We start from the raw sequence: 26,318 nt of genomic DNA on the forward strand, positions 1-26,318 counted from the left end.
TCAGAAGACTGTTGCTCTTAAGGCACGATATTCTATGTCAGTGCAAGACTTTCCACAATATGTCGGCCAAATTGCTATAAAGTGCATCCACATTATTCAGAGCAGTAAAGTAACTCTGAAGCAAATGACATTTACTTTCTGCTGGCCGTATTTCAGAAGTGGTGTCATCTCATAAATATGTGACCTTTCGTATAATCCCTTCAATCTACCCAGTCTGATGGCCGTGATGGTTGTACATAAAAGAAAAGACACAAGGCAGATATGATGGAAGTACTGCTGTTTTGACTGATAATCTTCGAGTTGCAATCAGAGTAGCAAGTAGGTTCGCCTGCACTTCACTTCAATAGTCTGTTTTACAAAAATCTCACGTTTTTCACAATATGAAGAAATGACAGCTGTGTTCACAGTATGTATGCTCTGATAAAGTCCCACATGCTGTGAGGAGGAATTTTATGGCTTATTAAAGATAAAACAGCAAGAGCATTACCGTGTTTCTCCACATCCTTCAAAGGATCAACTCCAGGAGAGAGGATGAAGAACATGGGCGTCGTCGGACCCGTCTCTTCAAAGGACACTGCGAAGTCCAGAGATCTGCCAATCACATACTTGGCCCCTAGTTTCTCCTCTACAAAGTCTCTGTGGGGAGAATAGCAGTATGTTATCGGCAGCACTTCTTGGTATCTTTGACATATAAGCTCAAAAAATCTTCTATCATTTGGATTGACAGCTATTTAAAGGTAAACTGCAACATTAAACTCTCATCACAATTGCAAAAGGCTGTTAGCTTTTTTTACCCATGTGACTTGGAGGAAACAATTTTAATATTCCAATGTTAGAAATCAAAGGAAATTTATAAGACCAGTAAACAGCAAAAATATTATCTATAGCAGTGGTTCTTAACCTGGGTTGGATCGAACCCCAGGTGTTTGGTGAGTCAGTCTCAGGGGTTCGGCATAGGTCAAGACACACACCCAACTCAAATGATTTGGGATGATACACCCCGCTAAGCCATCATTGGCTGCAGGTGATCCTGCTACATTGCTTGGCCTATCTGCTGCAGGGAATTTGGTGCGAATGAACTTAATATTTTTTTCTCACTCAATAGATTAGAAGATTTTAATTGGTCCACCACTATGGTTCCAGTTCTCAGTTCTTAAAGCATATTAATATACTAATTATATTCTGAAATGCTCCTACCTATTTGCTGGGTTCAGTCAGTCTAGGTTTTATATTGGCACGGCAAAGCACAATTAAGGTGAACAAGGCCAAATTAGATTAGTCTGTTTCTTTGTGGGTCTCTCTTCATTTAATGAGTTTTCGTGATCTAAATTCTTCAAACACGGATGACTTTCATTTTACATTCACAATGTTATAATGCAATAATAATAGGTGCATTTAGACCAAATGTTAATAACCTTTTTCTCATTTTTTTTATTTATTTATTGTGATTTAATCTGTTAGGTGGGTCTGGTGACCCATATGTCAGTGTCAGTGAGGCAATCTAGGATACTAAACAACAAGGAAGGTGGTTGCTGCTTAATATGGTAACATTCTACTGGAAGTACTCATGGAGAAATGCTAGCCAACACTCATGCATTACTCTATGCCTTGCAAACCGTAAGGCAAGGTGATCTTGAGAAGGTTAGCCTACGAAAACAATAATACAAAGTATTATTGACATACTAATGTTCATACAAATTCTTGCAATTGCTCAACATGTAAGAAATGCCATACAATGTACAGTTAATGTAATGGGTCACTTTATAAGGTTCATTGGTTGAGACCTCAAGATGTGCTGCTGAAGCTATTTTTATGCAACTGACAAATGAGTTGGCAGTCAGAGGTGAGAAGTGATATCCTATAAGTTCAAACTTTGAGGCAAGGTTCAAGCTGTTAAGCTTTTAGCATTTTAACAAATACTCCGGGTCAGTGAAAAGCATCACAGATCAGAGAGCAAAGGCCAAGTGATCATTGAATTGCTCACCTTACAGCATACGTCATTCGGTCAGGCCTCAGAGACCTCATTATGCACAACCTCTGGAGAGCAGTTTTATTTTTCCACTCTTGTGGTAATTTCTCCTTTTCTGGACACTCGGACTCCACAAACTTCTTCCAGCGTTTGGCCGAGCCTTCGATGTCTCGGTCAAGGTTCCTGAACTCGTCCATTAAGCACAGTGACTGATAGTTGATGGGGGGAATGGACAGAAGAACAAATAATTAGACACTTCATAAGATTATGTGTGTGTTTTGCATAAGCTTGTAAAAGTTTAGTAGTTCTCTTTGATTGAATTTCCTTTAAATTTCATGGATGCATGGGATTGCAACTATCCATCTATTTTCTATACCGCTTGTCATTATTAGGGTGGGGGTAACTGGAGCCCAGATGATTTTCGTGAAAGGCAGACCTTGGACTGGCCGCCAGTCAATAGGAAAAAGAAAACAATCCATACTTGAGTGATCACGTCTATATGTGTCTAAGCATGGCATGCTTGTTTGCTGTTCATAGTTTCAGGTCTACCAAAAGTAAGATAAACACCAACTGATGTTTAACCAAAAATATGACAAAGAATAAATAACTGTGTGCTCACTACCCTGAAAGTGTGTGACGTATTCAAGATGAGTAACATAGCACACAAGACGATGGGCTTCATTTACTAACATTGCTTGTACACATATCTGTGGTTCATCAATATGTTGACATTTAAATTTGTTCACATTCTATAAACAAATTTTACCCTCCTCAGAACATGGATCCACACAAAAAATAAAGGACCAACTTTCAAAAAACACATCCAAGATACACAAAATGCAGCATTAAAACGACAGTAATTCCTAAAAACTACAACTAAAATCAAGTATTTGCTAATGAATCATAAATCACAGTGAAATAGACAAAATCATCAGGTGCACTAGTGTCCGTTCATGTTCTACAATGTGCTTTATGTGTATGTAGGTGGTGGTAATTACATTACAGTGGCAAACAGTTGTCATTTTTTCTGTGGGTGATCATTTGGGAGAAATGTTTTACAAACACTCAACAACCCAAGTGTTCCTCTTTTTGGGTTCAGCAATAGCGTAACTTTCAAGAATCTTTCTTATTGGCAATTTTTTTCCGAGTCAAGTCATAATCAAAGAGTCTGGCTGACCACGGTCTTGTCCACATACATAAGGATTTGCAAGCCTAAATATTGAATAGGTTTACACTGGTTGGACTCAACCGTTTTCCAAGTAAATCAGGGAGAAGTAAAAAATAAACACATAAATGAATAAATAAATACATAAATAAATAAATCAGTGTTAATAACCCAGGATAATTGCTGAGGATTATCTTTGGGCTTTAGCTGCTTTAGATTGCAAAGGAGAGAAAATGTTCAAATTTGGTCCAATTATTGGCATTGGTATACTCCTCTTTATTTGCAAACTCCTATTTATTCTTCGACTACCACTTGTAATCATCATGCATTGCAATGTTTATATCCGTATTGTATATATCACCCACAGAACCATGTTTTATATTATCTTTCAAAACTGCAGACAATTGGTTTGTCTTATTCAGGCACCACGGTACGCCATTCAAGCAGCTTTACCCACAAAACCGATTAACAAGCAGGCTTTATGTTGATTATTGCATACTGATGTCATACCACTCGGGACTCTCAAATGAATAAAGTAAGAGGTAAGGGTGTATATGGAGAGGAAACCATCTTTTAATAAAATGAGATAATATTGATGTGCATCAGGAAAGGCAATTGAAAACACAGTCTTGAAGGTTCTCAAGAGATTCCTTACCTGCTAATATCATCAAGAGCACTCAACAATTAAAGTATCAAGTTCAAGAGAGAATTCCATCAGTTAGTCCTTGGGTATCCACATTAAGCTGAGTGCAGTTGAGGAAAGCGGTCTCCAAACCCCGTAAGTGGAGTTTGGCTGAAGGTACAATCCATGGAGTCGAGATTGAAAAATTCATTAGTGTAAAAGGCTAAAGACACATGCTGCCATTACATTTAGTTTGCTACTAAACAAATGTGACAAGATGAGCAACCTCTGCTCTTTAGGGCTAAATTATCAAACTTTATAGAGACTTTGGGGATATGGGTTTTGTTCATGTGTCATCCAATGCAAAACGATAATACAGAGTGACACAGGGTAACAAAGATGAGCCCAGGTGAATCACCAGCTGTCAGAAGAGCAGCCAAGATGATATGGAGAAAACAGACTGCAATGATGTCACCATACTCTTACAAATTGATAGGAACGTCAGCTGCAAAACATAGTGTGACTTCGCTAGATACTAAAACACGGACCACAATTCCAACAAGACATGCAATTTCTGAAGAAATTGCGAGTGAATGCTGAAAGCTGAATGCTAATATTTGAAAGCATGTTGAAAGATGAGTGATATTAAATGTTGAAAATGTATATTGAAAATGAAGGGAAAATTTCAGATGTAAAATATAAATGTATAAAAAAATCGATGTCAAATAATTGGACAATGATTGTTGTATGAAATTGAACTTGGACTAATATCTAGTCAAACTTAGTCATCTATTCGAACCACTAAGCTTTTGCTGCCTTTTTGCAAACCTTGAGGCACAGTTTAACTGTAATGTGGAGTAATATTGAAAGCTATCATTGAAGTGAATTTTGTCACTGAAAATGTGGAATGATGTTGAAAATAATCATGTTAAATGGCAGCATTAAATACAATGGATATTACATAATTGGACAATGATTATTATATGAAATTGAACTAAAATCTGCTCTAACCAGGATACACCCCGGCCTTCTGCGCACTAGTCTTCTGCTCTAACCACTACTGAGCTACAGCGGACTTTTTAAAAACCTTGAAACGTAATTGTTTTGCGCAATTGTTTTGAATAATGTGGAATACTGAAAGCTGTAGATATTTTAGATGAATGGGGATTTTATGAATTTAATCCACATTTATGTGATTAAACAGCGCATGTTATGATATGATACTAATATATGTGCATATAATTTAGTGTCTTGTTTAAATGGACATATTTACAATGGACAGTCAGAGTTGGGATTCAAACTTCGACCCCTTGGTCACGAGACAACCCACATTAACAAATGATCATGAGTGGTATGCAGGGGAGTGGAATGCTGTCCTATTGAAAATGAATGGGAATACTTTTATATAAACGTTAAACTGCGCCAAAACTGTAAATAAGTGGAATGAGAAAAATACAAGCTTGGTTGGTGTGCATTTTTGGAGCATTGTGAGATTGGAACGTTGTAACTTGTGTATATTATGTGGGAGTTGAAAGAGGACAAAACAAATGAAAAAGTAGCATTCACACAAAGTAAAAAATAAATAAATAAAATAAGTACAATGACAGACAAATCCATATCAAATTGAATATGATACGCTACAAAGGTATTTAATATTCAAACTAATAAACTTTTTTTTTTCAAGCATTCTTTAACTCAATTAGAATTTTATGCCTGCAAAATGTTCGAAAATAAGCTGGCACGGGCATATTTACCACTGCGTTACATCACTTTTCCTTTTAACAACACTCAATAAGCGTTTGGTAACTAAGGACATAATTTTTTTCAAGATTTGAAGGTGGAATTCCTTCTCATTCTTGCTTGATGTACAACTTCAGTTGATCAACATTCTGGGGTCTCCAATGTAGTAATTTGGGATTCATAAGGTGCCACGAATTTTCAATGGAAGGCGGGTCTGGACTTTCTGAAAAAAAGTGTGTGGCTGTCTATATGATATACACTCTGAAGCCAAGCAGAGTGTGGCAAAAACTGAAAATAAGGAGTGATAATGACTTCTATTAAAAGGAAATGAAATTCAGAGCCCGGGAGATATAAATTGTAGCAAATGGATTTAAGCAACGTGGATGGTACAGTAATCTTTTTGGAAATTAAATAACAGAGTTGAACTTTGGGGACAAATTAATATGACATAGTGGAAAAGGCCAACATCTTTTTTATGCAATTAAATTTGTGTCAATTAATTCTATGTGAACGACACAAAGCAGAAGATGCATCTAATGGTACCTTGATCCCTCCCCAGGAGTGATTGGAAAGAAACTCCACTGGTGATATTTCAGCAGGTTGGACGGGGTATCTCAGAAGGAAATCCAGCTCAGCAGGTTTGATGTCTTTGTTCATTAATAGAATCTGCAGATATGACAAAGAATAAAGAAATGTTGCACAGTACTTTCAAGCACAGGCTGCCAGTTGATTAGGGTCTTTGTATTCAAGCAATACAGACGAAAGCAGCCTTCTCTTACCTGGAAGGCGAGCTGAGCAATGTACGTGAGTTTGTCACACTCAAACAGACCTCTGGTGGTGTACTGGAAGACTGAAGACGTGATGTTGTCAATTAAGTTGGACACCCGCTGCTTCAGATCATCGTCGGGTTCAGCCTTCACAACTGCCTTCTGAAAGACCACACTAAAAGCCTGCAAAGGCACAGGAGCAGGCATAGTCAACATTGGCACTGTTCCTGAGATCATGCTGATTGATCAAGTTACTTTTTTCAAACTTTTACGTAACTAATTCATTTAATACCAATCCATATAAATAAGCCATCAAGACCTAAGAGAATAATAAAAATAAAGCTCAAATATTTGACAAGCATGATCCAAGCAAATGTTTTTTTTTAATTGCAAAAAAAAGAAAAAAAAGAAGAGAGTATTATACATGGGGCTTGATAAGAAATAAAAAAAATTCACATTGTTCAAATGTTAACCAATACCTAGGTGTTGAAAAAAAAACCCCACTGATTTATAGCGCATTTCATACACAACATAACTCAATATGCTTCACATACTGTAATTAAATGTGCAACATTTAAAAGCAGTTATAGAGATCTAAAAGCAAAGCAGAGCAAAAAAAGAAGAAGCTTACTAACATTTCTAAAAGAACATGCAGTGCAAGAAAAGGAATTTCGAAAGCATGATTTTAAAAATACTTTGAAAGACATTAATCATAGGTTGAAAAGAGCAGGGAAGCCCAGGAATTGGTGCTGATACCAGCCACCGATACTCAAACAATCAAAATCTGACATTGAATATATCCTTCTCTGTAGTTGTTGGCGCTATACTACTGCAGTTTGACACATTAACGAATCATCATATGCTTCAGAAAGAAATGTCTTTGTTCACAATTTTTTGTCATTGTGTTAAATGAAATTTTATATATCAAAAGTACTAGAGGTGTCGGTACTTGGTATAGGTGAGTACCCAAAGTGTGAATACTCGTACTGGTATTGATCTGAACATCCTTACCAAAAAAAAGCATACTTTTTAACTTTGATTTAAAAGCATTTACACTTTATTGGTATGTTTAGTTCTGAATGGAGATGTTACCGACTGACAAGTTCCAAGGGATCTCAGTGTCCTACCGGGGCTTATATAATTCAAGGAAATCAGACATGTATTTTGGCCCCATACCATGTAATGTTTTAAAAATAGACAGACACACTTTAAAATCAATTATGTAGGTAACAAGTAGCCAGTAGAAGGTTTTAAGAACAGCAGTGATATTCTCAGTTTTTCTAGTTCTGTTTAAAAATCTGGCAGCAGCATTCTAACAAGCTGAAGTTGCCTCAGAGGCATTTTTGGAAGGCCAGACAAAAGACCGTTAGTACAGTCTACTGCAGATGAAGGCGTGAATGAGTTCCTCTTATGTAGCTCTTGTCTGGACATGAGATTTCGGAATCTTCTATTTGTTTGAGATGGTAGAAAGCTGATTTAGGTTCGACCTGGATGTGACTAATAAAATTCAGGTCAGAGTCAATTATAACACTGAGATTTTTAACATAAGTTTTTGTCTTTATACCCCTAGAATCGAGCTGGTCAAAGCCCTTTCCTTTCGTTTTGTTGTCAAAAACTTTTGCAGACACCATTATTTATATATTTTGAAAGTGTACAGTAAATGCTTGAAATAAAATCAAACTATTTTTGACATTATAAGAATGTCTCATTTGTAATATGATGCCTTTTGGATTTTTCCATCATACCTTGGCTTGTTTATGAACAATAATATATTTTTTTACCTGGGGTGCCCAAACTTTCAATCCTCGTTGTACTAGATTAAATTTGTATTTAACTTTTTAAGACGTACTAATGACCCTGGGAGGTCCCTTAAAATTTGTGTTAGAATTTTAAAACAAATATGTATTTTGATATCTAAGATTAAAAATAAAAACACCAACAGTTTGCAAATCTTAAAAGTGGTTCAAGATACGCTTGAAAAAATTCAACAAAGTTAAGAGGTTTTTTTATTATTAGTTTGACGACAATATTTTCAGCTCCAAATATCGCTTATTGGTCTCCTTGACTACTAATAATCGGTATCGGTACTGAAAAACAAACAAACATCAGTCTATATGTTGTGAATGACCTGACACTGTGGAAGCATGCACAGGTTAAATAAAAGTGGTCTAAGAATCTAACCCTGGGGGACTCCGCATGTCATGGTGAACTGATCAGATGTATGATCACCAATGGAAACAATATATTATTATTATTATTATTAATTAAGGGCCATGTTGCAACAAGCTGTTTCCGACACTGTTTGAAACAGTTTTGTGAATATTGATGAAACATAGCTATATTCTAATCTTTCTTTTAGTAGATTCCATGTTTTTATAGCAATAGAACACAATATTCTGTGGGCCTTGCAAAATCAGTCAAAATCCAGTAAAACGGCCGCTTTAGTTTTAGTTTTTAGTTTAAATGGCTGGGAGTGAATGAGTTACGATTATTATTATTATGTTTTTCATGCTAAAGAAAACTTCACTTATCTGTTTTGAATTTCATTAGAATTTGGAATTGTGATTATGAAGAAGTGAAGCTATCACTTGTATCTAATTGCTTGGCACTGATGGCTAGTATTTATTGAGAAAATTATGTTATTCTTTTGTGCGCTCTGCACTTTAGCGTAATTTCTACCAATTTAGCAAAATTGGACTTTGCCCTAACTTGGTGTGATAAACCCACATCATAAAGTCTTTCCTCCCATACAAGTTGTCATACAGACTCAAAGTGTGTTTTCATTTGATTATGTCTGAACATAAACTGAGCAGTACTGGTGAAAGTTGAGGGTGATTGCAAACCATATCTCAGACTGCCTCCTCATAGAGCTTGCTGGCTGACAATATGAAAGACGTTAAGCTCTACATAACCACATTAGGGAGCCACAAACACAATAAAACAGGGCAAAGAGCATAAAACACGGTGAGCAAATGGAAGGAGGAGGGGAGAAGCAGAGGAGTGAGTGTTAAGAAGGATCTCACAGAAGGGCCCTTGAGGGGTGTGGGAACATGGCCGGTCAATAGATGGGCTACCTTGAGAGAGAACTGGTACATGGGGTGGATTTTATTGAGGTCGTTCATTATGAAGTATAATAACGAAGCCCGTTCTGCTGCTGGTCTGTAGTGCTCCCGAGCCTCATTGATTTTGGCTTCTGTCACCTTAGATTCTTTTACCTACAGTAAAACAAAATCACACCCATAAACAAAAACATTCATCAACACATATATGCGCACACTACGGTTTAAGAGTTCAGCAAGATGAATTTATGCAGCTTCTAATAAAACACACGCCAGAGAAGCTTTTCCAATTTCACGCTTTCAGCCAAAATGATCTCACAGAAAGTGACAATTAGTGCAATATTTGTTTTCGCCAGAAAAAAACATCTGTGATATGATGCTTGAAAATAAAAATATTCAAAGGACGTTCTCATCTTGTCTTTGAGAGAAAGTACAGACTTATCTTCATACAATTACCATGCTCAGGAAAAAAATATATACATCATACTTAACACTTGACGTTCACAGTTTAGGAATATGCCTGTACTTTTCTGGTCCAGTAAAAAACCCAAATAGTTAACTTGAAGTCCAATAATGAGCCCTATAGGGAACATTCATGCAGCTTTCATATTGCACTGTTGTGACGACTGTGCCGTAATGCCTGCACAAGTTCAACTTCTTGTTTTATTAATTCCTTTTACGCTAATATAAAACACATTTAACAGATACACCTTGTGCTCTAAGTGCATTAAATAACTTACACTGTATGCATATACATCGGTGTCAATATTTTCTCTCTCTCTGTATCTAGCTACAGTATCCATCCATCCATTATCTGAACCGAGCATCGCAGGTGTGCTGGTTATGAATATATATACATATATATTAGGGGTATTTTACATTTATATGTTAGGGCTGTGCATCTCTCCACAAAAGACAATTTGATATGGTTTTTCATACATGGGGCGATTCAATTTGAAAGTGGAACTTTCGGTTCAACTCTTATGATTCAAAATGGCACGGCTCAGTTCGAGAGGTTATGATGCAATGACTTTGTTGTTATGTTACATACATTTTAATTAACTTGTCAGTACTGCAAAAGTGCTAATTCCTTCTAAGATATATCTCCAATAACAGAAGATGTGAAACATATCTCAATATATTGGTGTATTGAGAATAAGTGGAATGATTCGATTCAGTACATTGAGATGCAATCACATCTTAAAAAAAAAAAATTCTATTTCAAACTGGTTTTTGTTACAACATACGTACCCATGTATCTCGATACATGGGGCGTGGGGGGCAATACAATTATAGCACGGTTCGATTTTAAAGTGAATCGATTTGATCCAGTTTGATTCAGTGGGATTATGATTTGATTTGATATGATATATTAGATTCAGTTTGAGTGGGTATGATGCAATGAGTTTCTAGTTGTCATTTTAAATTTGAATGCACTTGTCAGTAAGTAAATGTGGCATTTCTTTCATAGCTATATCTCTTCAAAAGACGATTTGATACGTAACTTTAAATTGTTAAGTGGAACAATTCAATCCAGTTTGATTTGTTACACTCACATATTTATAAAAACAATATTGAAATATTAAAAATAACTTTACTTTTTCCTCAATGTCAGCAGCAGTGCGTTTGGTTGTCTCCAGGTTTTCCACAAGCTCTGTGTCACCCAGGAAGTTCCCTGAAGCTGAAGACAGGCGAGACAGCAGGTTATCCTCCAGTGTCTTCAAAGTGATCTTGAAACCATTTTGCTGTTTTGTTAGGTTGGACTAAAAGAAAAAGAAATGTAAAAGACATTCAATGACGTGCCTTCTTATTATGTAATCATTATGTATGTTATCAGGTTCATTATTGGATGTGGTTGCAGATGTTGAAGGTTCACGTCAATATATGACAAGAATACTGAAGGGCATGTCAAAGGTAGAACTAATCAATTTCCTATTCAATCTTAGCCAGATGCAAGAAGGGAACGGCTCTGGGCCTGTCGGATGCTGATATCAAAACGTCTGCCAATCTCTGCAACCTAAACCTTGATGTGTCAATTCCAGCATGAACGTAAGTAAGGCGCTTAGGTTGTGAACTACATATGCTCCTTTAAATTTGCCACCGAGAGTCCTTATGGATTCAATTGTTATGCATAGGGAAACACTTCAGTAATGGTTTTACTCAACAGCATATTCACCTTGGAATTAAGCTCTATCACAAACTTTTTTTCAGTATTTCTTCAATCGAAAACAATCTAAGTGAGAACTTAAACTTTTCAAAGTCAATAGTGAAGGGTTACTTTCTTTATTGCTTCATCCTTCTTCGCCCTTCATTATGGTCCGTTGCAGCTTCCGCTTGATAATGACTGTCTTATTGAAGTTTTCCCTAATATAGGTCTTTCCGTACCTAACATAATGGTCATGACAGAATGTGTGTGTGGGGGGGGGGGGGGGGGGGGACGCTACTGCTGTATTGAGAGATAACAAAAAAAAAAAGACATTGTTTTTTGTCTGTCACCTCAGATTGACATAGAACTTCTAAAATATGTTTCAAAACATTTTGTTGACTGTGTGAAACATCTAAGCCTGGTAAACGTCACTGCGGCTGTGACAATTCAATTAAAAATAGATATTTATTACGTTTTTTGGGGGCATGTTACAACATGACTTGCAAGTTACTGTTGTGTTAACACTGCAGCAAAGGCATAGATTTACCTCTGATGGATTTGATGTTGTTACTTTTGTAATAGCTTGTGGTTCGCCTATGTTGTAGTGTTAATTTTGTTACTGAAAACTAAACGGAAATATTTTCAGCAATGCACATTTTTCACTGGACAAAAACTAGACTAGACAAGACTAAACCATTATTAATAAATAATAACTGGGACTACTTCAGTATGCATTTTCGTGGGCTAATGAACACGAGATGAAAATGTGGGCAAGAGGTAGCGGGAAAATACAAAACAAACCTGATAGAGACGTTGCAGTTTACCACAAAATCACAGTGGTAAGTTAACATAAAGTTTGATGGTGGTTGTTTATAACTTAACATTAAACCAGCACTGATTGCAAGTTTAGTTAAGCAGAAGTATGAGCTAATCTGGGATCTTCAAACCACATATAATTCAAAACCTGTAAAAGGGTCAAATGATTACTGACTAAATAAATATATAAAGAAATATTAAAATGCTCGACTTACACTTAAATAAAACTTGACTAAATAAAAACGGAATGAGGTTGACTAAATGTGATAAAAACCAACAAGCATTTAAGAATGGTTGATACAATTGAATAAGGCAACATATTTGATACATTCGTGGGCAAACTATGTTAATATGATTGATACAGAAATTAAAGCTCAGCTTGCTTCACTTGGTTGAATTTTGAGTGTCTGAGAATAATTCCGCCATTTTTTTTTATTTACTGTATTTTGAATGTATGTTTTTCATGTGTTTCATCTTTAGTAATACGTTTAGTAATAAGCTCCACTGTTTAGCTACAAATCACCAACTCAATTTTCAGACAATGCTGCTTGACTGTGTACATAATTGTGCAATAAACCTTGTTGCCACCACGAGCCCGACCAGCTCCTAAGAACTCATTTCAGATGGAAGACAACCCGTCACAGTTAGTGCAGACGTATAACTTTAACGGTAAGATGTCCGCGTCCCAACAAAGTACCAGCAGCAAGGAGTTTGGCAGCCAGTAAAAAAACAGCCAATCATCGCACATCTCTGGTCGCACTTGCAGAAGTTATTCTAAAACAACTCATCACGAATGAGCTGCAAACTCTGCGAAACACAGCGCCACCATTTAATGGTTTTCAAAAACACCGTCTAACTTGAAAAAGCATCGACACATCTGAACTTTTAGATATCTCATATTGTTATTTGAACTGTAATATAATTGCATATGCAATATTTTTAACACTTTTGGCCAGTTTAGCCCTCACACATTCCTGCAGCAACTGTGGATGCACACTTACATTACCTTCCAGTAAAGGTTAGTGACGACATGCCATTGAAGTTTGACTTTATGCAATACTTAAGGTAACTACCAGTAGTCATCATATCTTCCGCTCAATGAAACACATATTAATGATCAGTAGTACACATAGCTCTTTAATGTAGGCCTACTAAGTGTGACCAATTTAATGGTCATATATACAGCTGAAACAGGTAGCCTTCAACGCAACATTTTAATGTAACATATAATCACTATGGCCTTTAGAAACATTTTTTGGGGGGGAGCTGGGTTAGTGCACAATCGGCAGCTGTGAAATGGCCCAAGCTTTAAATTAAGTAAAAAAAAAAAAAAGGGGGTTGAGTGGATTAATCCGATTCATTATTATTTCACGAATGTGAGAGTAGAAAACCATGCTTAGACTATCAGGGCGCAAAAAACATATCGGGGGGGAAAAAATTACTTGCACTTCAATGCATGTTTACTTTCCCCCTTGCATTACTTTTACCTTTTAAATATTTTTGTAAGCAGTACTTTTATACTTGTATTTGACTAAAAAGCTTTAGATGATCTTTTTACTGTAAATCACAATAGCTACACTTCTACTTGAGTTTTTTTGTGTGTGGCTTTATTAGTTGCCTAAAACTATGTCCAAAAGAAGGACCGCCATCAACTAGTAGGGCTGGATTTGATTAATCAATATCGAATAGATTTTCCTTTTCAAGCCTGATATCAATTCATAAAACCATGAATTGATTATTTCAATATCTCTTTCCCATAAATTCATAAGAAAATAGAATTTTAAAGACATTTTTTATCTTACCTTTTTCTTGAAATTTACTGACATGAATTTAAAAGTATTTTCTTATATTTATGAAATATTCAGGACATTTTTTATTTATATTACAATTATTGAATTAGATTTATGAAAATATTTTCATGTCATCCTTGCATATTTTTTGTATTTGTGTAACACTTAAGGGAATATAACACGTGTTACTTTCATTAATACGCTTGATATCAGATTTAAGTGAATTGAATCTAATCGAATTTAACTGAACTCCCGTGAATGAAAATCAAATTGATTGAGGAAATTAGAAATTAGCCCTATAAACTAGGGGGAGGGAAAAAAAGGGGGGGGGGGGTTATAGGTGAAAAGAAGATGCACTTTGAGTTGCGTAAATTCAAAACAATATGATTACCGTCATTACCGAATGAACAATGCTGAGCTCTTTAAAAAAAAAAAAAAAAGGATTATCCTGTCACCATTGTTATAATTTTTGTTGTTGTTGTGACAGTTAAGAATATTATGTCTGCATTGTGACTCACTTTCACCTCACTCCTGGGTCATTACAGAGCTGCTTCTACTGCTCTACTGTGGCATATAGTAATGACAAAGACATTCATTACCTATCTTAAATCGCAGCAGGTGAGCTGTGAGTTTTGCGGATCATGCTGCTTAATTGCTCTCTTTATGACAGCATTTCCTACTGTGGTGATTAAAGTTATTTTGCTTCATTGTTAGAACAAATTTAGCTTGGGCTTCTAATGAGCATCTGAATTTGTTAATACTCACCATAGGCGAAAAGTTAGCCTTTGACAGTAGCGCATGTGATGCGTGGCCTTTTAAGGATGGACCTGAATATGCTTGACAAAATCGGTTTGAATGGAGGACATTTAACTGGAGGACATTGGCCTGAGTGAGTCAACAGTGACCTTCTAATGCCCACACTCATGTGCGCCTCGGGGGAAAATGCAACCCACTCCCAAATATTCCCCAAAAGATCCAATTACAAGACTGCATATAGCGATTAGCTGTCCTCTGGCACTTGTAATTACCCCCTGCTAGGCAAAAAATAAACAATTAACCAGTCAGCAGAACACCCTAATTAGGATTTAAATAATTTGTAGGCAATCTATCATCTTTTCAGCAAACGAATGCCACAGAGCAACCCTGCTAAGGTAATTTGGGAAGTGGAGCATTTGAACTCTCATTAACAAATATGGTCCTGGGTAAAAAAATCAACAACACACAGGCATGCACGCTCATGCAAAGAAGGAAGACCAGCGGAAGTAGACAACCTTCCAAAAAGCCAATTTGACATTTTAAGCTCCTTAGCCTATCTTTGGCGTGGTTAAATGAGCTCTTTTGGCTCAGTAGTAACGCAAACCTCATTAAAGGTATAATGGTGCAAAGTCGTTCAAATGGTTACAAATAGGCGCAGCCACTTTGTACTTCACTATCTGATTATTTTTATCTGTCCACATTGTATACACACAATGACAATGTGTTTATAAAGGTTACCCCTGCTGCCACCCTTCTCAACTTTCAGTGTTAATTAAAATGAGTGAGTTCTACATTTTTTTTTGCTGTTACTTCCCAGTTAAATGTAATTTAAAAAAACGTCATTACATATCATCTCCTTTCTCCACTTGATTTTTGATTAGGGTGTAAAGTGTTGAGCACCCCAACACATATAGCATTCCCACATATGTTATTGTGATTTGTATTCTCCACACTTTTTTTGCAGTGTAAAAACTCCTACATAATACTTCCGATTTACACCGTTCAAATTTCAACTTGCTACAAAAATTCATGATTCCTGGGGTATATATCGTCTGATTCCATATTACTTACAGTATTCGCACAAGTTATCCATGGCCATTATGCGATGTGATATAAATGTATACCAACTGACTATCAGATCAGGAAATGCATGTTAGCTTTCAGAATTAGATTACACTTTTCAAAATATATATGCCATTAGCCATGAATTTCAACAAGTCAGCTCAGTGCTTAGAGCATTTGTCTGCCGCCACGAAAACCCTGGGTTCAAACCCCGCTTGGACCACATTTTAGTACTTAAGTAATTAATCTTTCAATTTACTTCATGAGCACATGCATTCAAATATTAGCATTCAGCTAAAAGCATCCAGTTTTTCAGCATTCCCACGCAATTTCTGCAGAAATTGCACTTTGTCTAGTTTAAAATGCTGATTCATCCATGGATAAAAAGCACTGGGGGCTGAATATAGCAACGCATACAAAGGCTCAATAAAAATAAGCATGGCTTAAGAAACCCAAAACCGGGTTTTCCTTTGTATGAATGATCCTCATTCATATATTGCCCGCCCCAAAAAATATGCTGTAATGTGTCAATAGTTGGCAATCACTGAAAGGTCAATAAGTGAAGAACATTAACACAAGGACTAAGGAGTTCTACCCCCCCCCCCCTTCTCCAAAAAAACAAAAACATAACAATTGAAATTAATTTGAAATATTTTTCCTTAAAACTGCATGCAATTAATGGGATTTTTTAAAATTCTTCAAATTTCTAGTTCCTGATCATAAAACAAGAGGTATCGGTCACTGTCACTCGTACTGATAGCTTGAAATAAGGCCGTATATCTGCCCAATTCGATACATGGTATCGGTATCCGTGAGTCATCACCTTATCGTGGTGGAGGGGTTTGCGTGTCCCAATGAACCTGGGAGCTATGTTGTCCGGGGCTTCATGCCCCTGGTAGGGCCACCCATGGCAAACAGGTCCTAGGTGAGGGACCAGACAAAGCATGGCTCAAAGGACCCCAATGATGAATACAAACTTTGGATTTTCGTTTCCCTTGCCCGGACGCGGGTCACCGGGGCCCCCCTCTGGAGCTAGGCCTGGAGGTGGGGCTCGAAGGCGAGCGTCTGGTGGCCGGGCCTACACCCATGGGGCCCGGCCGGGCACAGCCCGAAAAGGCAACGTGGGTCCCCCTTCCCATGGGCTCACCACCGGTGGAAGGAGCCAAAGGGGTCGGGTGCGCAGTGAGTTGGGTGGCAGCCAAAGGCGGGGGCCTTGGCGGTCCGACCCTCGGCTACTGAAGCTAGTTCTGGGGACATGGAATGTCACCTCTCTGACAGGGAAGGAGCCCGAGCTGATGTGCGAGGCTGAGAAGTTCCGACTAGATATAGTCGGACTCACCTCCACACACGGCTTGGGTTCTGGTACCAATCCTCTCGAGAGGGGCTGGACCCTCTTCCACTCTGGAGTTGCCCACGGTGAGAGGCGCAGAGCAGGTGTGGGCATACTCATTGCCCCCCGGCTGGGCGCCTGTGCATTGGGGTTTACCCCAGTGAACGAGAGGGTAGCCTCCCTCCGCCTACGGGTGGGGGGACGGGTCCTGACTGTTGTCTGTGCTTATGCACCGAACGACAGCTCAGAGTACCCACCCTTTCTGGAGTCCTTGGAGGGTGTGCTGGAGAGCGCTCCCCCCGGGGACTCCCTCGTTCTGCTGGGGGACTTCAACGCTCACGTGGGTAATGACAGTGAGACCTGGAGGGGCGTGATTGGGAGGAACGGCCCCCCCGATCGAAACCCGAGCGGTGTTTTGTTGTTGGACTTCTGTGCTCGTCACGGACTGACCATAACGAACACCATGTTCAAGCACAAGGGTGTCCATATGTGCACTTGGCACCAGGACACCCTAGGCCGCAGTTCGATGATCGACTTTGTAGTCGTGTCATCGGATTTGCGGCCGTATGTGTTGGACACTCGGGTTAAGAGAGGGGCGGAGCTGTCAACTGATCACCACCTGGTGGTGTGTTGGCTCCGATGGCGGGGTAAGATGCTGGTCCGACCAGGCAGGCCCAAACGTATTGTGAGGGTCTGCTGGGAACGTCTGGCAGAATCCCCTGTCAGAAAGAGTTTCAACGCCCACCTCCGGCAGAGCTTCTCCGTTGTCCCGGGGGAGGCGGGGGACGTTGAGTCCGAATGGACCATGTTCCGTGCTTCCATTGTTGAAGCGGCCGATCGGAGCTGTGGCCGTAAGGTGGTTGGTGCCTGTCGGGGCGGCAATCCTCGAACCCGCTGGTGGACACCAGCGGTAAGGGATGCCGTCAAACTGAAGAAGGAGTCCTATTGGGCCTTTTTGGCTTGTGGGACTCCGGAGGCTGCTGACAGGTACCGGCTGGCCAAGCGGAATGCGGCTTCGGTGGTCGCTGAGGCAAAAACTCGGACATGGGAGGAGTTCGGTGAGGCCATGGAGAACGACTTCCGGACGGCTTCGAGGAAATTCTGGTCCACCATCCGGCGTCTCAGGAGAGGAAAGCAGTGCGCCGTTAACACTGTGTATAGTGGAGATGGGGTGCTGTTGACCTCGACTTGGGACGTCGTGAATCGGTGGGGAGAATACTTCGAAGACCTCCTCAATTCCACCAACACGCCTTCCTTTGAGGAAGCAGGGTCTGGGGACTCTGAGGTGGGCCCCCCTATCTCTGGGGTCGAAGTCACTGAAGTGGTTGGAAAGCTTCTCGGTGGCAGGGCCTCGGGGGTGGATGAGGTTCGCCCGGAGTTCCTAAAGGCTCTGGATGTAGTGGGGCTGTCGTGGTTGACACGTCTCTACAACATCGCGTGGACATCAGGGACAGTGCCTCTGGATTGGCAGACCGGGGTGGTGGTTTTTCTTTTTAAGAAGGGGGACCGGAGGGTGTGTTCCAACTTTAGAGGGATCACACTCCTCAGCCTCCCAGGTAAGGTCTATTCGGGAGTGCTGCAGAGGAGGATCCGTCGGGAAGTTGAATCTCGGATTCAGGAGGAGCAGTGTGGTTTTCGTCCCGGCCGTGGAACAGTGGACCAGCTCTACACCCTCAGCAGGATCCTTGAGGGTGCGTGGGAGTTCGCCCAACCAGTCCACATGTGCTTTGTGGACTTGGAGAAGGCGCTTGACCGTGTCCCTCGGGGAGTCCTGTGGGGGGTGCTTCGGGAGTATGGGGTACCGGGCCCCCTGATACGGGCTATTCGGTCCCTGTACGACCGATGTCAGAGTTTGGTCCGCATTGCCGGCAGTAAGTCGAATTTGTTTCCTGTGAGGTTCGGACTCCGCCAAGGTTGCCCTTTGTCACCGATTCTGTTCGTAATTTTTATGGACAGAATTTCTAGGCGCAGCCGGAGTGTCGAGGGGGTCCGGTTTGGTGGCCTCAACATTGCATCTCTGCTTTTTGCAGATGATGTGGTGCTGTTGGCTTCTTCAAGCCGTGATCTCCAGCTCTCGCTGGAGCGGTTTGCAGCCGAGTGTGAAGCGGTTGGGATGAGGATCAGCACCTCCAAATCCGAGACCATGGTCCTCAGTCGGAAAAGGGTGGAGTGCCCTCTGCGGGTCGGGGATGAGGTCCTGCCCAAAGTGGAGGAGTTCAAGTATCTTGGGGTCTTGTTCACGAGTGAGGGTAGGTTAGAGCGGGAGATCGACAGACGGATCGGTGCAGCGTCTGCAGTGATGCGGACGCTGTATCGGTCCGTTGTGGTGAAGAAGGAGCTGAGCCGAAAGGCAAAGCTCTCGATTTACCGGTCGATCTACGTTCCTGCCCTCACCTATGGTCACGAGCTGTGGGTCGTGACCAAAAGAACAAGATCCCGGATACAAGCGGCCGAAATGAGTTTCCTCCGCAGGGTAGCCGGGCTCTCCCTTAGAGATAGGGTGAGAAGCTCGGTCATTCGGGAGGGACTCAGCGTCGAGCCGCTACTCCTCCACGTTGAGAGGAACCAGTTGAGGTGGCTGGGGCATCTGGTTCGGAAGCCTCCTGGGCGCCTCCCTGGGGAGGTGTTCCGGGCATGTCCTACCGGCAGGAGGCCCCGGGGACGAACCAGGACACGCTGGAGAGACTACGTCTCACGGCTGGCTTGGGAACGCCTTGGGATCCCATCGGAGGAGCTGGCTGAAGTGGCTAGGGAGAGAGAAGTCTGGGCTTCCCTGCTAAAGCTGCTGCCCCCGCGACCCGACCCCGGATAAGCGGAATTGAAGACGGAACGGTATTTGCCCATCCCTACTAAATAAGGAGTAAATGAGCATGCGCTCTTTTTTGGAGGGAAATGGAGGATAATGTGAGAGTTGTTGGTCTGATAAATGGTCAATTTAAATATTAAAAACTCCCCAACGGCACCACTAATAAAGGTAGAATGATAAGCTGTCTTTGTAGGGGGTTTTCTGACCACAGCAGCAGCTCAAGTTTAGCCAACACATAAATGTAAAGCACCAAGTTGCGACTGCAGCCACAACTAGCGATAGCAACGTAGACGCTAATGTAGCGAGCCGCGGCGGAGTTGTTTGCCCAACTAAACTCAAGAACACATGTTCTTGCCAAGTGGATAGTGATGACCTACAGGCTGATAAAAATAGTTGAAGACAAGGGATTCATTGAGGTGCGGCAAACTGCGTCCAATCACCCAGCATACAAAACACCTTGCCAGGAATACAGTGACGACTAAAATCAGTAAGATACATGACGGCGGTGAAAGGAAAAACAAACTTGATATTTTCGTGGAGGATTCGCCCCACTTTGTTGCTATAACCGAAGATGACTGGACCTCAACTGACCGGTTACTTTATTGATGGTGAGTGGAACTTCAACTCGTTTTGCACTGACTGTCGTGAAAGCACAAACCAAGCACAAACTAAATGTGCTCAAACATTTCCTCAACGTGGCAAATAACGAGATAATTAACCCTCTTGTTTGTTTCTTAAAGGGACATTCAGTGATCCTTAGTGGCATCTGGTGAACTAATAATTCATTTAAAAAAATTAAAACGACTGCGTTTACGTCAATAGTATACACAGAAATATGTTTTATTGCATAAACATATTTTGTTTACATATAATTGTAGGTCTAGTAATCACTAATTACTGTATATTACCTGGCTGTAGTCTCACCTTACTAGAGCTGCCTGCCATGTTTCGCCGGCATCTTCCTGCTACGGAAGTTTGCGTTGTGTGTTTGTGTGTATATATATATATATAGTGCAACAATTGGAAAAAAGACCAAACAAGTTACAATAACAATGAATTTAAATAAAAATCTGGTTGAGGGCTTTTCTCAGCAATTTTTCGGTAAGATTAAAACAAATTCATAATTAATTAATCTCATTTTTTAAATTCTCTTGACAGCACTACTTTTAGGTCAGGCTAACGCTTAAATATATGCAAATGAATACAAATTTATATGAAAGACAGTTTATCTACTTCAATTAGAGTTGTTAAAAATTGTAGCCTTAACGACTTTGTGATTTCAATTTGATTGTTCAGCCCTACTTCAGGTTGTGTGCATGCATGATTTTATATGTTTGGGTATTAGTTGAAAACAAACTATCGTGTAAACAACCACAAGTCTTTCCAACCCTTTACTTGAGTTCAACATTGACTTTTGATCCCTGCAACATTTCAGCCACAAATGTCATAAGCAAAGACAAGAGTTGTCGCACTTGTCAGTGGAACCGTGGAAGTGTTTCAGCGATTTGTCTAATTGCCGTGATACTGTAGCTCCACCAGCCAATCCCTTTCAAACAAACTGACATGAAAAGAGCAGATTTGTTGATGAGGCAGGCGTGAGGCATCATTAGGTGCCGGAGCTTTGATCAAGTGAATTCTCACTTAATCACTTGCGTTTATATTCAATCCATGGAATATGCTGTAGACGTTGTGGCTATGTGTTGCTCATTAAACCTCAAAAGTACACCAGCAATGACAGTTTAAAGGTACAGCTCGTTATCAGCTGAGTGGAACCGCAGTGTTATCCTCCTTGTTGTAAAAGGGTGCATAATAAGGGCTTTCACATCTACAGGAAGATGCACCTTCAATTATCTTTACTCATTTTGAAGAAGTAGAATCAAATGTATTGCTAGAAAACATCTCAAGTTAAAAGATTTGACACAAGAGCTCTGAATGCTGCAATTTGTTTTATTTTAAGAATAAATGTTGGATCATTTCTTTATAAACAAGTGGATCATATTAGTGAGCCTTCCTGTTGTGTTGTGTTGTGGTGGCATAAGGACGGGAAGATAGACCCTGCTTCTCTGGACCGGTACTCTTTCTTCATAACTTCCTCCCTATTGACCAAGCCCGTGCAAAGGATTGCTACCTTCCTGCTACCTCAACATTGCCTTACTTCGTTTTCATTGATCTGCTTTTTATTTATTTTATTTTATTATTTATTTTTGCGGTTGTTTTTGTTAAAATGGGACTTTTGGTTTGGATTCAGCCCATATCATAAATTGGAGAATCTCACAAACAGCTCTTTGCACAAGATGGTCCCTCTATGTAATATACACCTATTGACCATTTGCACCAACGTCACGTGATCACATGACTGCCCTATGACTGACGGCGGAAGGAAATGATTGTTGAATGGAAGTGGACGTGACCCGGAGCGACTTGGTGACTTAGCGACTGCTATTTTACAAATTAAAAGTTATTATTGCCCATAGAGCTATGGAATCTACTACTTCAACCGAAATTTGCCTGTCAGTCGGAATTGCACATTTGGGCGAGACTCATAGAACGCAATATTTACTTTAGTTGGAGATCGCTAGTTTGAAAACAGCCCCTTACCTTCTGTTGCCTGCTGTTTTTACCAAGTTAATCAAATCGCCGATTTTGCCAGAATTCACAGCGCACGACCTATATCATTATGTAGTCAATGCCGTCTCTTCTCCTTACACCGGGGCTGATTCAAAAGCTTGTCGCTTGCTGAGTCTCTGGGACGAGATGCTACGCACACACTGGGGGACAATATATCTCGTAATGCAAAGGTAAAACTTGTTTATCATGCTAACTGACTTATTTTTACATAGTCCGTTCTACATTGAAACGCTGTGATGATGTTATGTTATTATGTTTACTAGCATGGAACAAATGACTATCGTAGTGCCAAGCTATGCAGTCAGTAATTTCATGAATATGACTCCAGCTCCAGAGTAAAAAAAGTCCAAGCACAAAGACGAAATCCCCCATTATTAAACAGTCAAATGCACTTAATAGTTTTGAAGACGGTACAAATTTAAATAAACACGTTCTAGTTTAAATACTGCCATGGGCCTAAAAACATATTTATATGTTTTTTAATGTGTTTTTTTTATGCTAGAGCATACAGAAGACTTCTGACCTGAAGAGGTCCCTTAAAGCAATGGTAGTTATCACAAAAAACGGCCAGCAGGTGGCAGCAGAGTATGACCAGGGCCATGTTGCAACAAGTTATTTTCCCCAGTGTTTACAACAGATTTGTGAATAATGATAAAACTTAGCTATATTCTAATGCTAATTGCTGCAAGACGCAAACAGATACAAATAACTTTTTTTCCTGATGAAAGAAGAGTCTCTAATCTTTCTTTTGGTAGGTGTTTTTATTGCAATAGAACACAATATTCTGTGGGCCTTGCAAAATCAGTTAAAATCCAGTAAAACAGCCGGGAGCAAAGGAGGTTGCTTGAGTGATAGTATTACAATGTGAATAATGCTTTTAACCTAGTATGTGACAGAATAATTGCTCATTTAAAATAGGCTAATTTTAATATCCTAATATTTGGCTGTATTAATTCACTCCTAAAAAACAAACTTAGTTTTAAAAGTTATGCAGCACTGAATTAATTAGCTATGCTCGCATTTGATCCATCACACACGCGCGCACACACACACACACACAAAAAGTCAACCAGCATCAAATAAAACAGCAGCAATCTCTCTAAGCAAGAGACTCATGTCTCAATAATTATCACACAACTACTTTGTAAGCCATTAATCAAAGGCACCATCTGAAAGTTGAACCTTCAAAGAGACTGGACCTGTAGCCTCTTGTGATGCTTTATCTGATATACTGTTTCTTTGTTGATAAATTGGTGTAAAGATGGGTAATAATGAGCATGAGTGCTACTGTCTGCTTTAAGAAAAGCCCCCTCACCAAATGTTTCTTTTCATGGCCACAGAGCAGACAGCATTATTGGAGAGGAGCAAAACGATGCCATTTTGCGTGATAGCGCCTGGTTTGCTGTGACAGGTACCACTGTCATGTCTCAACACTCTTTTGTGGCTCTGACATTTCACATATCAGTGCCTGTCGTGAACTCCACTTTACAGGTAGGTGGTTTGATCAGACAGTGCTTTTCTCACTGGCATCCTCACCTTCAGCTCCTCCAGGTCAGGTCTCTCCATGCTAACCACAGCTGCCAATAACTGGTCCTCCAACCCATCTCTTGTCACCGTGAAATTTATCAAAGTGCACTGGGCCTGCAGCTCTGGCTGATAATGAGGATTGGCAAATTTGGTGTGCAGAATGAGGCGGAAGCCTGGGTTGTACTCACACTCCTTGTCGCCAACCTTTATATACCTGTTTGATAAAGTGAGGTCTGGTAAGTTAAAGATTCTGAAAGACTGATATGAAATGTGACTTGTCTCATATCAATTCCTTTTAAAATGGTCATGTCCTTGACATTTAAACAATAGGGTAAGCAACATTATATTTTACGACCCAGTAGATGAAAAAAGAATAAGCAAGCAGTTAAATACGACGGCGTATTAGGGCCATGTATTGTATATATATATATATTTTTTTCAGAGGGGAGGTAATATTCCGATAAAAAACTCGCAAATTTGGGAGAAAAAAACTCGCCCCTCTGAAAAAAATAATATATACATGTGTCCCAAATACGCCATCGTGCATACTTACGACGGCGTATTAGGCCATTAGACCATTTTTTTCATTCCGGTGTGTGTGTGTAATATTCCCCCCAAAAACTCTTTATAAAGTCGCAAACTTGCCACTTTATGAAGTGGGAAATTTGCAAGAAAAAAACACGTAGCGTAGCTTTAGTCTAATGTAAGGATTCGTTAGTGGTTATTGTGACACTGTTTGTCTGAAAAGACAGAATCGAGATAGATTCATTCTTAATTTAAACTTTACTCGTCATACACGGCAGCTAGAGCGACAACACTTCCTAATCCCCTATCAGTTGATTAATACTAACCAATCAGAAGCTAGAATACTTTAGGTGAATGCAAGTGAATGACGGAAAGCAGCAGATTCAACACATCAATTTAGCTACATATACAAAAAATACCAAAATGTATGAATGCCTAAATATGAATTCTGGAAACATAAATGTACAAGTGAATATACATTTTAATAAATTAACTTAAATGCTTGATCCCAAGGCTGTGGATTTTCGCTGATCGACGTCTTTGTCGCTGACAGTACCCAACGCTTCAAAGTGTGACTGCTTAACATGATATGGTTAATCTCTGCTACAGCAATTACTATCTCCCTATTTAAAAAGCTGACTGTAAAATATTGACACAAACATCCAAGTAGTACGCGACGTGTAATTTTTTTGTGACTTTATAAAGTGGCAAATTTGCTCGTTTTTTCTCGGAACCGTAGTAGTAATGCGTGTACTTTTTTTTTTTTTTTTTACTATTATGCTCTTTTCGACTTGATACGGAAGAGGATTAGGGCCTGTGATGAGAGAAAAAAAAGTTTGGCAGGATTCTGACTATTCTGAGAATTCTCACTTTAAAGTTAGAATTCTCACTTTAATCTCAGACATCTGACTTTAAAGTAGGAATTGTGAGAATTCTCACTTTAAAGTCAAAATTTTGTGATTAAAGTCAGAATTCTGAGAAGTGAGAATTCTCACTTTAAAGTGAGCATTCTGAGATTAAAGTGAGAATCCTGCCAAACGTTTTTTTTTCTCTCTCTTCACTGGCCCTAATCTTCTTCCGTAACTTGAAGTGTTACCAAACTTTCTAATATTCTTAACTACCAGGTTGGGATTGCAAATATCCCAATTTACCGATCGTAGCTGGTTACTCGACAGTGTAACATACTTTCCAGTAAGACTACAGTAGATATTAAGTGTCACTTAACCATTCATTTTTTATTGATTAGCATGGCTTCTTCGTATTCCCGATACAAATTTAGTTCGTCTTCAATCTCCCTTTGTGATATTGATGCTTATAATACGTGGAATTTATTTGCCATGATGGAAGCAAGTATTACTACAGAAGCATGAAGGTGCAATTTTCTTTTTAAATCACTTAGGCCCCTGTTGCTGGGGCAGAGCCAGATAGCTTAGAAGTTAGCATTTCCCTGGTGGACCACAAGCATCCAGATGACTGTGGATATGCTATAAATACAATAATGTCGAGAGGCTGTTTAAAGGCGACTGGCAGTTGTGTTTACGCCATGCTAGTTTCTGCTAGCCATGACATCCATTAGCTAGAAGCGGAGCTGCTTTGGTTAAAGAGGAAGT

The 26,318-nt window shown here is 39.7% G+C and overlaps 1 protein-coding gene across 6 annotated transcripts in view; it reads right to left on the reverse strand.

Annotated features, from left to right (window-relative positions):
* dnah9 (dynein, axonemal, heavy chain 9) overlaps positions 1-26,318 on the reverse strand; it is a 180,119-nt gene that overhangs the window by 31,534 nt on the left and 122,267 nt on the right. For all 6 annotated transcript variants that reach the window (XM_086064347.1, XM_086064346.1, XM_086064349.1 and 3 more), the window contains 7 exons: positions 24,193-24,397; positions 10,921-11,085; positions 9,338-9,478; positions 6,276-6,446; positions 6,040-6,162; positions 1,985-2,178; positions 488-636 (listed from right to left, as the gene is read on the reverse strand). In XM_086064347.1, coding sequence (XP_085920473.1) covers positions 488-636; positions 1,985-2,178; positions 6,040-6,162; positions 6,276-6,446; positions 9,338-9,478; positions 10,921-11,085; positions 24,193-24,397 — 1,148 coding nt within the window. The remainder of the gene's footprint in view (positions 1-487; positions 637-1,984; positions 2,179-6,039; positions 6,163-6,275; positions 6,447-9,337; positions 9,479-10,920; positions 11,086-24,192; positions 24,398-26,318) is intronic.

The sequence above is a fragment of the Leptonotus elevatus genome, chromosome 20 (assembly GCF_054856555.1).
Source record: "Leptonotus elevatus isolate MCC_2025b chromosome 20, RoL_Lele_1.0, whole genome shotgun sequence".
Classification (NCBI taxonomy): Eukaryota; Metazoa; Chordata; class Actinopteri; order Syngnathiformes; family Syngnathidae; genus Leptonotus; species Leptonotus elevatus.